General features: G+C 38.7%; 1 protein-coding gene across 6 annotated transcripts in view; it reads left to right on the forward strand.

The window, feature by feature from the left end:
• Window positions 1-12,403, forward strand: part of lpin2.L (lipin 2 L homeolog) — a 72,066-nt gene that overhangs the window by 32,163 nt on the left and 27,500 nt on the right. For all 6 annotated transcript variants that reach the window (XM_018267923.2, XM_018267922.2, XM_018267924.2 and 3 more), the window contains exons 2-6: window positions 409-609; window positions 2,799-2,894; window positions 4,455-4,741; window positions 11,240-11,332; window positions 12,172-12,295. In XM_018267923.2, the coding sequence (XP_018123412.1) occupies window positions 418-609; window positions 2,799-2,894; window positions 4,455-4,741; window positions 11,240-11,332; window positions 12,172-12,295 (792 nt within the window). In that variant the 5' untranslated portion in view covers window positions 409-417. The remainder of the gene's footprint in view (window positions 1-408; window positions 610-2,798; window positions 2,895-4,454; window positions 4,742-11,239; window positions 11,333-12,171; window positions 12,296-12,403) is intronic.

Raw genomic sequence — 12,403 nt, forward strand, 5'->3', positions numbered from 1 at the left:
TCCGTTTATGGCCAACAGATTAGAAGGTGCCAGTAATACAAATATGAGGAATGGTACAGATGAAAACAAATATGCCAAAACGGCCCCCTGAGAGATTTTGCTATATCATTTTTCATAATAGACTGTAAGAAAAAACACATTGCATCCCAACCCTTTGTCTCAATATCAAAATGAAAATTCTAATTAATATACTTTTCCATAGACATCATCATTTGTGTTCATTCTCAGAATTATCTATTGGCCGATTCCTCTTTTCTCATATACTTACTATATTCTGGAAATATTAGAACTGATGATGCTGATACTTTATATTTGTGTGTGTGGCTTTGTTTCTCTTTTGTGCCAGTTAGGCATTAGAACAATAAAACATGTTAATCTAAATTTGGTTTATTTTTTCTCTTCATGCAGTCCCAAACAATGAACTATGTCGGGCAACTTGCTGGGCACGTCCTGGTTACAGTGAGGGAACTGTACAAAGGCATCAACCAGGCTACCCTGTCCGGCTGCATTGACGTTATAGTGGTTCGTCAGCAGGATGGAACCTACTTGTGCTCTCCATTTCATGTGCGATTCGGGAAGCTCGGAGTCCTACGCTCTAAGGAGAAAGTGGTATGTACATGAGATCAGACGGTGGCAAACCTAATTCCAACAGTGAACCCAAGCAAGAATAAAATGTGTTTTGTTTTCAGTTTATAAAGATAAAGGGAATCGAACAACCCCCCCCCCAAAAAATGTATTAATATAAGGTGAGCATTTGCATTTTACATTTGTTTTCTATTTTTTTAGTGGTTTCAGCGATATTGGCAGTTTTAGACAGCTAATAGCAGGCTTTCGGCATAATGGATTTCAAGGAAGTGTCTATGCACTTCCGGTATTCAGTTTACCCTCGGGTTGCCGACTCGCATATTGAGCCAAAAGCAGTTATTCGTAATCTAAAAAATATATATTTATTATAAGCCACTAAAAATAGAAAATTAATTCAAATTGCAAAAGTGCTTAGCTAGGGGCTAGGGATAGGGACGTGACTAGGTTTTATTCATCAAGAACAGCCTTCCAGACAGATATATGGAGATATATGCTAATAACTAAAGGTTATTGCAAAGGTCATTGGCAATTAGGTATTTGATCATTTGTTAAAGGGATTCCCTCACGGGAGAACATGTTTTTTTCAAAACGCACTGGTTAATAGTGCTGCTCTTCCAGAATTCTGCACTGAAATCCGTTTTTTAAAATATCAAACAGATTTTTTTATATTTAATTTTGAAATTCGGCATTGTGCTAGACAATTGTCAGTTTCCCAGGAGCCCTCATTCATGTGACTTGTGCTCTGATAAACTTCAGTCACTCTTTACTGATATCACCCCTCTCCCTTCCCTCCCCAGCAGCCTAACAGCCTATCCAAAGAACAATGGGCAGATAACCAGATAGCAGCTACCTGACACCTGTGCTGAAGGATTTTTTGCATTGCTAAAATTTCTCCTTACTACCTAGTGGTTGACATGAGAATAGCACTAAAGCAGGAAAACCCCTGTTTTTTACTTTTAGCACTGCTAACACAACCCATGTCATAGTATAATACAATGGGAAGGGAGAAAAAATAGCTGTCTCAAAGCAGTTCCATCCTGAAGTGCTGGCTCATTCTCAAAGCCCAGGATCAGGCACAATGCACTGAGATGGCTGAACTCCACACCAATATTACAGCTAAAAAATACACTTGTTGGTTCAGGAATAACATTTTAAACAGTAGAGTGAATTATTCGCAATGTAACCGGTGTAATTTATAAATAAAAAGTAAACCATAAAAATCATGATGGAATAACCTGTTAAACCTTACTTATAAAGTAGCTATATATTTTCTTTAGGCTAGGGGCACACGGCGCGATTTCGCCGCGATTCTGCGCTGGGCGAGTTGTCGCTGCGTTTTTTAAGCCGAAATAGCTTTGCTAACTTTGGCGCTGGCGTCAATGCAAATCGCGGCGAAATCGCTGCGCTAATTCACACGCGGCGATTCTTTTTCTACTGTCGCCCGGAAACGCCCAGCGAGGCAACTTCGGACGACAATAGAAAACGAATCGCCGCGTGTGAATTAGCGCAGCGATTTCGCCGCGATTTGCATTGACGCCAGCGCCAAAGTTAGCAAAGCTATTTCGGCTTAAAAAACGCAGCGACAACTCGCTTAGCGCAGAATCGCGGCGAAATCGCGCCGTGTGCCCCTACCCTTAGGCTAATAAGAATGGATTTTGATGTTTAGAACTTGTGGCATGTGCATAGATCCACTTGTAGTGTAATTAAACAAAAGAGATGGCTGTTGGATTAATTCGGTTTACTAAAATCTTTTTGGCCCCTGAGTCTGCAAAGAACTAGGGGGCCAAAAAGAACAAGGGCTACGGCCCAGAGCATGGTTTATTTGCTTCATAGCTATCCAAAAGTGCCTGGTCATGGCCATGACTGGGCAATGTATCAGCAGAAACCCCCTTTATGTTTGGTCATATGATGCACAGATATACTTTTAACCATGAGGCATTTTAAAGGTATATAATGTCACGTTGGTATAAAGTAAATTACATGTTTATTAAGCTCTGTTGTTATCCTTGCATGTAAATAATGTCATGTAACACCATCACAGAAATACTCCATTACAAATAGCTTGTCTGTATTATTTATAAAAAGATTTTTGTGTTGTACAAATTATAATTCTGCAGTGGTTGGTTATTGCACTTCTTTAAATGGTGTTCCGATTCAGTATGAATAATTAAGTACATTTCTTTTCTTTTTTTTTTCATTTGTGTAACTTCTAGATTGATATAGAAATCAATGGAACACAGGTAGACTTGCACATGAAACTCGGTGACAATGGAGAAGCCTTCTTTGTGCAGGAAACGGAAGAAGAAAATGTAAGTGTAATGGTACATTTACTGCTCCTTGTTCAGACTGGGTGTTCATATTAATGCAGGAGTAGCTGTTGGGTTATAACTTATAAATAAAAGACAGCGTTTTACATTACAGTGAATGAAAGCCCATTTTTATAAATGTTTTACTCTAAGAGTTTTTATAAGATTAGGCTACACTAGAAAAATAAGGTAATACGATTTAATTTTCCTTTAGGAATAAAATATGTGGTAGGCTTTGACAAACGTCTTTGCTTAGAAGCCCTCACTTAAAAGGGTGGTTCACCTTTAAAGTGGACTTGTCACCCAGACATAAAAAGCTGTATAATAAAAGTCCTTTTCAAATTAAACATGAAATCTAAATTATTTTGCTGAAATTGCAAACTGGAGAACTGCTGAATAAAAAGCCAAATAATTAAAAGCCTACCAATAATAAAAAATGAAAACCACTTGCAGATTGTCTCAATATCACTCTCTATATCATACTAAAAGTTAACCCAAAGGTGAGCTGAGCTTTAAGGTGGCCAGAGACGTAACAATTACAATCTTTCCTGGAAAAGATCTTTCCAAGAAAGATTGTTCGTTTCAACACACACGTGTAGAGCTGAGTTGTCAGATATACAGGTAGAAACAATATAATTCTAACTGTATCTGATGATTCAGCACTAACATTGGCCATGTTCACGTGCCTTCATAGGTGCCTGATCGACGAGCCGACCGATATCCCAGTCTTTTGCTGATATTTGTCGACTCGTTCCCACCTATTATAATATGAAAATTAATTTCTTATGATATTATCGGTGCATCTATGGCCGCCATTAGCTATTTCTGAGCTGAGGACACGTCAGTGCTAGTGTGTGCCCATAAGCGGGCTAGTGTTTGTCCTGTTCTGCTGTGTCAAGGCTTGAAAGGTGATTTTAGAGATTCTGACTGCTGCAGCTTTCCACCTAAACACAGCAGCAGTCCTAATGCTCATTGTACCATAAACTTAGAGTTCTCCTCTACTGGTGTTTCCCATTCAAGTCAGTGGGAGAAGGCAAGGGATGTGTTCCATAATCGAAATATTGTGTTCCATATAACACTGGCACCATATGCCAACAGATATGGGCCAAAACTGTCAAATTTTGACTAGGGAATTGTTAATATTCGACTGGAGTTTTTTTGAAAAAAATTCTAATTAGATTTTTGAGATTTAGCATACAGTGGAACTCAAATTTAACTATTAGCCACCTTAAACCTCCCGAATTGCTGTTTTAGCCAATGGAAGATGTCTTGGGATCAATTTGGAGTTATTTGCAGCCTTCCTGACACTGAGCAGAAAACATTTCGAATCAATTTTGAAAAACTCGGATCGAATTCAATTCAAATTTGATTCAAGTTTTCCGGTCGATCCTATTCATCCAATTTGATTTTTTTAAAAAAAAATTTTGATTGGTCGAATTTTGAGTTTATCTGAGTTTTAAATGACTCCTATGAACTCGAACCCTTGATAAATCTGCCACCTAATGTTGCAAATACTTGTCCCCCATTCTGTCTTATGATATTATATTCTCATGCTATTTGTAGGAACATGTCCCAGCATATCTGGCTACCTCCCCTATCCCTACAGCTGATCAAGTGTTCAAGAATCCCATTTCTCATTTGCCAACCTCATGTGAAGAAGAAATAAGCACTTTGCTCTCCCACGCTATGGACTTGGAAAATGTCTATACAAACTCTGTAAAAAAGAAAAAGAGGAGACGGAGGAAAATGAAGCATGAAAAGAAGGAAGACGTTCCTGCTGTTTCTGGGGTTGAGGAAATGATGGAAATGGGCTTGAGCTCCGATGGAGAAAACTGGATTCAGCCCCCACGGTAATTGCAAATTATAAACACCAACAAAGCCATCATATGTGGTGCAGCCTGTGTATAATTGATAAATATAATTTCCACACTGTAGTTTTGGTTTCTGATAGCTGTATCTTGAAATGCAGTTTAAAAAATTATTCCTATATTTACTACATATACTCAGTTCAAAATAGCTTATTGCATTACCATTTTGGCTCTGTAACGCTTTTCTAGGAGAGATAATAGATAAATGTTTAAAAAAATGCACCAAATCCACTATTTAGGATTCAGCCTAACCCCTGAATCCTTTGCGAAAGATTCGGCTGAATACCGAACCATGCAAATTAGGGATGGGAAGGGGAAAACATTATTTACTTCCTTGTTTTGTGACAAAGAGTCACACAATTTCCCTGCCGCCCCTAATTTGCATATGTGGATTTGGTTCGGCCAGGCAGAAGGATTCTGCTGAATCTAAATCCTGCTGAAAAAGGCAGAATCCAGGCCGAATCCCAAACCGAATCCTGCATTTGGTGCATCCCTATTTAAAATGCATTAAGCTATTTTGGTTTGCTGTCTAGAATTTGTGCTATAAGCACCCACAACATCACATACACAAGAGGATATTTAGTGTATATTTCATTATTTACTCTGCTTTTTAATTTCATCCAATAATTATCCAAATAATGTGTTTTTCTACTATAGAACAGGTATGGGATCTGTTGTCCGGAAACCCGTTATCCAGAAAGCCCTGAATTACGGAAAGGATGTCTCCCATAGACTCCATTTTATCCAAATAATCCAAGTTTTTAAAAATGATTTCCTTTATCCCTGTAATAATAAAACAGTAGCTTGTACTTGATCCCAACTAAGATATAATTCAAACCAGCCAAATGGATTTATTTAACATTCACATGATTTTTTAATAGACTTAAGGTATGGAGATCCAAAACCCCAGGTCCCAAGCATTCTGAAAACTGGTTCTATACCTGTGTATAGAGGGGAAGAATTCCTTTAGACTTGTCCGTGCTATAAGCCCTGAGTAGAAAGACATGCAAGCTTATTTTTTCACTGCCAGTACACTTCAATGTAATAAAAGGCACTGCGTTTTCCCAGGAGCAGTAACCCATAGCAACCACTCAGCAGGTAAGATTAACTAGTCACCTGTTTAAAATCAAACACCTTATTGGTTGGTATGGGTTACTGCTACTGGGCAAATTTAGTCACTTTAATTGCATATGGGGTTAAGGCTACTGGCCATTTTCCCAGCGACTTCTCACTTATTTAAGCTGATGATGTCTTGTCAACTAATAAACTTTCTTGCCCCTTCAACTGAATTTAGTTTTGCAGACACAAAACACAGCGAGTTTGAATGCAGGGCATTACTGAGACCCCTCACACAGTGACATATTGGTGATAGGCACAAGTAGGCTGCCCCTTTGTTTAGTTGAAATAGTTCTGTATCTCCGTCTATTAATAGCTTTGAATTTGCCCCATGGCTTTGGAGGTATCACTAAAGTGTGCCCTTTTTATTTATTTTTTTTAATTCTCCTTACTTAACCAATGAATGCCCAGAATATTAATTTTATTACGTGATTTCACGTTTGAGAGGTAAAAGAACATGAAAAGAAAGTAAGATATGTCTGGCTATTGAATTTTGACCTGGTTCTGCTCAAATAAGCAGAATGTTATTATTATTTACAAAGCGCCAACCTATTCTACAGTGCTGTATAATAAAAGTGTGTACACATCAAGCATACGGATTACAATAAACAAAACAGGATGTTAAGAGTGCTTTGTTGTCTATTTGCTATGGATTTTTCCAGTAGGCATTTGAGTAATGATGAGGAGAGGCAGTGAGTTGTATCCAATGATTTGTTTTTTCTCTTTTGCTCGCCATATGCAGGCCAATAAAAACTTCTGAAAACTCTGCCCTCCAGACCAAGTTAGCCTTGTGTATGGGGCCCTTGGAATAATCACCCAGATATTGATGAGGCAGGTTGAAAATCTGTGACGAGGTCTGCATTGGAGCATTGATGAAATTGCTTCCCAATGGGGTCAAACAATTGTTTCAACCCAAATTGTGTCGTTGGCCAAATCAGGATTATACCATGTATGCCCAAGTTTGTATTAGACCCCCTTTATTTGAGATGTGCGTTGTGATTTTTGAATTCTTAACATATGTTTTAAAGCCATCAGGCTAGACGTTTCAAATTCTGACCCTAGTAATCAGGAGGCAATAGTTTCCTTTGATCATCTGATATAGAAAGATACAAGACAGCAATGCAACTGGGTCTTGTACAGACAGGCTGGGTCTGACCTGACAAGATGAAGAACAGGAATTATTGAAGATAACCACTGTCATGTTCTGCAATAATTGTACCTTGTACTTCAACTACAGTAGCCTTTGCTTATAAAATGCTCATAATGCTAATTTAATGGTCCTTTGGTCTGGCTTGGATTACAGAAAAGCAAGAACCAATCTGACATACTTTTCCTTTTTTATTTAAAAATTCTACCATGTGTATCTGCTTTGTATGTATGGTTTCAGTACACAAGGGGGCACCAAAAGCAAATTTTAAGTTCAATCTGCAAAATGATTGAGACATTTATTTATTGCATGCCAAACCCATGATGTTGCAGCTAATAATGAGCAGCAGACATGCCTACATGTAGTTGTTCACAGCAGCTGTTGCAAAAATGTCTTTCCTCTCTACATATTACTCCAAACCACCCATTTTCTGTGAATTCCCCACATACCAGAAATTACTGTGTCCATCAGAAACAAAGGATAGGGGTTTTCTTAAGGCTAATGCCGCACAGGGCTGATTCCTGTCCTGTGGATAAACACAAGCCAAGAATCGGCCCCCTATGCTGGCATCAGTCTTTTCCTATGTCTGCACCCTAAGCCAATGTGTAGGTCTGGGTGCAGGCACATGGAGCACCTTCAGCGCTGAAACTCGCGAATATGCATTTTACTGTCGAAATCTACTCCCTGTGCATACAACTGGGCTGAGGCAGTGGCTCCGGATCCTGATTCTCTGCCTGAGTTTATCCACAGGGCCAAGAATCAGCCCATGTGGCATTAGCCTAAAACTATTGTGAACAACAATATGTGCCTCATAAACAAAATTTATATTGATGTTCTGAGCAGTTGGTAAACAATGTTGGGGCTTTTAAACAAAGCACTGTTTAAAAGGTTCATGACACGTAGGGGGTTCTTTATCAAAGTCCAAATGCCAAAAACCGAAAAAATTTGTATTGTTTTTTTCTATAAAAAGTGGGGGGAAAAAAACACCTTGGATTTTTCAGGATTTATTATACCCCGAGGATAGAAAAAGTCAGAATCCAAAAATCCAGCATCTCAGAACTGCCGAGGTTGCATATAAGTCCCGCAGATATCTTGATCTGCGATGGGTTTTGTGCAATAATCCGAAGATTTTGTGTTTTTTGTGCGGAAAATCCGCAAACCTCGTATAAGTTTTTCCCTGCACAGGAAATTTTCGGGAAAATGTATTGATAAGGGGAAAAATCCCGTGCGGATTTGGTCGGAGTAATTTTCAGAAATCAATGAGATAAATTCGGACTTTGATAAATGATGTTACTTGACTACTTGTACCTCCCATTGTAAAATTAAAGTATATTCAGATTCATCACAGTTCTATGACCTTGTATAAATGTACTTGACTTTCATCCTTGTGCATTTAAGCGGTTATAGAAGTAGTTTGTGACTTTTAATACATATGTACGTATTGGGAGATAGATATTTGCATGAGGCAGATTAAGTAAAGGGGAACAGTTTGGTGGGTTTTTTTGGATGGTAATGGAAGAACTAGATTTGAGCTGGACTGAAGGGATGCAATGGAATGCTGACTGTGAGTTGCGGCGGGCTCCACTAATGCTTTTGAGCAGTCTGGGGACTATAGAAATCTATTGGGGGGTCACTTGCATTCATTGGGACTCTAGATGGACATCCATGATGTAGTGCAGGGTTCCCCAACCTTTTTTACCCTTGAGCCACATTCAAATGTAAAAAGAGTTGGGGAGCAACACAAGCATGAAAAAGTCCTTTGGGGTGCCAAATAAGGGCTATGATTGACCAATTGGTAGCCTTATGTGGACCGACAGCCTACAAGAGGCTCTACTTGGCACTAAACTTAGTTTTTATCCAAGTAAAACTTGCTTTCAAGCTTGGAATTCGAAAATAAGCACCTGCTTTGAGGACCCTGAGAGCAACATCCAAGGGGTTGGAGAGCAACATGTTGTTGCTCACGAGCTAATGGTTGGGGATGACTGATCTAATGGAAAGCCTTTCCAGAAGAACAAATGCTGCAATAGCAGCACCAGTGGCTTGTGCTTTACAGTGGTTCTCAAAGAACTGCAAGAAATATGATTGAGCAAGTTCTGCACATGTTAGGAGGAAACCCCTTACTACCAGAATCATATGATATTGGTTTTCACTCTAATGGGATTATTATGTAAACATTTCTAGTTAGGGTTAAGGCACATTGGCTCCTTGTCATTTATTATTCCTGTGGCCCACAGTGAACACCGTTTTCTTTCCAGCTGGCATCTGGTTTGATGAATGGCTAATAGCTTCCTTATGGCACACTCCCCTCACTGCCTTTGGCTAATTCTCCCTGATCGGAAACCAAGATTGAAATGCCCATTGTACCGTTTGCTGAGTTAAATAAAGTTGACTGCAGCAGTTTTAAGCAAGGGAGGGGGTGCTTTGTCTGAAGCCTAATCATTAGTATTATAGTAAAAGCACTATGCAGAACTCTTTAATCTTAAATCCTAGAACCTTATACACTGCAAAGGACTGTGCTGTTCCGATCATACATGCGAATATAATTACCTAATTTCCCCAGAGTCTCTCCTGATAGTCGAAGCCCGGTGTTGGCTGGAGGGGTCGGCACCTCTCCCAATCGTATCTATGTAGAAAATTAGCCGAACAACACAAGCTAGTATAGCGGGGATCTCCCCTGCACGTTTATTAGGTCAAGTGATGTCACTTGACCTAATAAACGTGCAGGGGAGATCCCCGCTATACTAGCTTGTGTTGTTCCGATCATACATGCCCCAGACCCATTGCTATACTCGGATCTTCACAAATGCAGGTCTCCAATTATTAATTACTTACAGGTATGGGACCTGTTATCCAGAATGCTCGGACCTGGGTTATTCCGGATTACATCTGTAATTTGGCCCTTCATACCTTGTCTACTAGAAAATCAGGTAAACATTACATAAAACCAAAAACCTGGTTTGGCTTCAAGTAAGGATTGATGATATCTTAGTTTGGATCAAGTACAAGGAACTGCTTTATTATTACAGAGAAAAAGGAATTTGTTTTGAAAAATTTGCATTATTTGGATAAAATGGAGTCTATGGGAGACAACCTGTCCGTAATTCGGAGTTCTCTGGATAATACAGTAGGTTTCCAGATAACCTATACCATACCTGTAATTATGAATCAAATTTACCAGTACATATTGGTGGCCCAGGTGCTGCTGCTCTGAACCCGTAGCATGGGGACAATCCCCAATTCAGATTAGAAGAAGGAGGCACTTACCACAGGTCAGTGGTATCAAGTTAAAATGTTGATCTTTATTGGAACATGATTAAAATACAGGTGTATTTTAATCGTGTTCCAGTAAAAATCAATGTACTCGATACAACAGTCTGGTAGTCCTATAGAGTGCGCCTTATTCTGATTTGAAACAGCGAAGCCTAGAATCTGTCATTTTGTAGATGAGCAAAATATTTTCTATTTTTCTTTAAATGTCTGGGGTATGATTTCATCTGTGCGAATAATACTCCTATTATGCAAAGCTTTTATTAAGCACGTCTGTTTTTTTTTCCCCCTGTTCTACAAAAGCAAATGTACAGTGGGATAACTGGCAGGGCATTGCAAAATCTCTCTCTTTTAAACTGATCACTGATGAGGTTTGCATTGTCTTTTATTCCAGTCCCCTGTTGAGTATAAATGCTTAACTGCATGTCTGTTCCTTATTATAAGGTGGCTGGCTTTTGAATTCATGCAGCCTTCACGGGGAAGGAATTATGTTTTTGTACTCACCAAGGCCCTTGTGCAATATATTGTGAAGCTGTTCTATATGAGAGGGAAGCCAAAAGCTTAGCCGTTGCTATTCATTTAACCTCTGCTCAACCAAGCTGTGAGAAGTGTATCAGCACTGCGTCACCTTTCATAAATGTATATATAGGGCTATATTTGACTTAAAAGTAGTGACCATTGCAGGACTCTAGCCTATTGAAACCACATCAAGGTTTGTGCTGGTTTTGCTTTACTTTGCCTTAGAAAGGAAGTGACCTGCAGCCCCCCCCCCATACAGTCCTGTGTTTTGCCCATGAGGGGATTTACTAGTATAAGTTATAGGACTAAGAGCAATTTTGCACCTTTTATTACATTTCCCTATATGTGTTGTCATCACAAGACTAGAGGCAAGCATTCAAAGTAGATCTATATTTCGCTTTACTGATGTTTTTATTTCTTTCTTTCTACAGGTCCTCTTCAAACACAGCCTTAAGGGAGGAATCTTTCAGCCACAGTTTAGATCGTTATGCCCTCTCTGATGGGGACTGGTCTCCCCTGGACAGGTAGAAATATTTTTGTCTCCTGTTGGTCTGCAGTTCGAATTCCATATGTTCTGCCACTGGGAGTGTTTGTTCTTCATTAAAATGTTAGCAAAGCTTGTGAGCTACTTGTAAATCAAATAGACATCTATGGCAAACATGTGGCGCCCTGATTTTTTTTTTTCTTTCTTTGTTGCTTCAGTTATACCTAGTTTAATGTAGTGTAGCAATTCTTAAGATATTAATTCCCCCTTCTTATTAAGTAGTTCCAGTATTATACTAAGAGGCACATTTATCAAGGGTCAAATTTTTAATTCATGTGAGTTTTTTTTTAAACTCCCAAAAATTCAAATTCCACTAGTCAAAATTGATTAATAACATTGAATTTTTTAAACTTGAACTAATTTAAATGACCCACAAACTCAAATCGAATTCTAAAAACTCGATTCAAATTTGAAAAATCACAAATGGAGTTTGTATAATTCACAATTGGAATTTGAGAGTTTTGACTAAATAAAAATTCTAATTTTCACTTCGACCCTTAGTAAATCTGCCCCTAAGTGTTTGTTTTATTACTTATGTGTGACCAACAGCTTTTTTAATTTTCTCTTTATTCCATTGATCTTCGTGATACCTTTTTATTCTACTTTCGTTGATATGTTGTTGTTTCTAACCCCCTTGGCTGTTGCTAAACTCTTCCTACCAGCATCCCCTGTCAGCCCTGCCTCTATGAGGATACTGGGTTATGTAGTTTATTAACAGCTCGGTAGGGGCATGGGCATTAACCAATAAAAAGCTAGAAAGAGAAATATTTTTTTTCAAATATTTTATTTGCAAATAAACAAATTCCTTATTTTTCTCAGCCACTTTTGCCAATCCAATTGCCCTAAAAGTGACTCTGAACTGGAAGTAAAGTCTGGGGACAGCATCCTTCGAAATGAGCCTCAGATGCAATGGACATGGGGTGGATTTCCTGAGTCAACCAAGGTGAACACCCATAGTGTAATGAAACAGTACACTTTGTTTCTATTTAAAAGCAAATCCTGCCAAATAAATATCATAAGAAGGGAATGTAGATACTCTTTGTAATAAGCG

The sequence above is a fragment of the Xenopus laevis genome, chromosome 6L (genome assembly GCF_017654675.1).
Source record: "Xenopus laevis strain J_2021 chromosome 6L, Xenopus_laevis_v10.1, whole genome shotgun sequence".
Lineage (NCBI taxonomy): Eukaryota > Metazoa > Chordata > Amphibia > Anura > Pipidae > Xenopus > Xenopus laevis.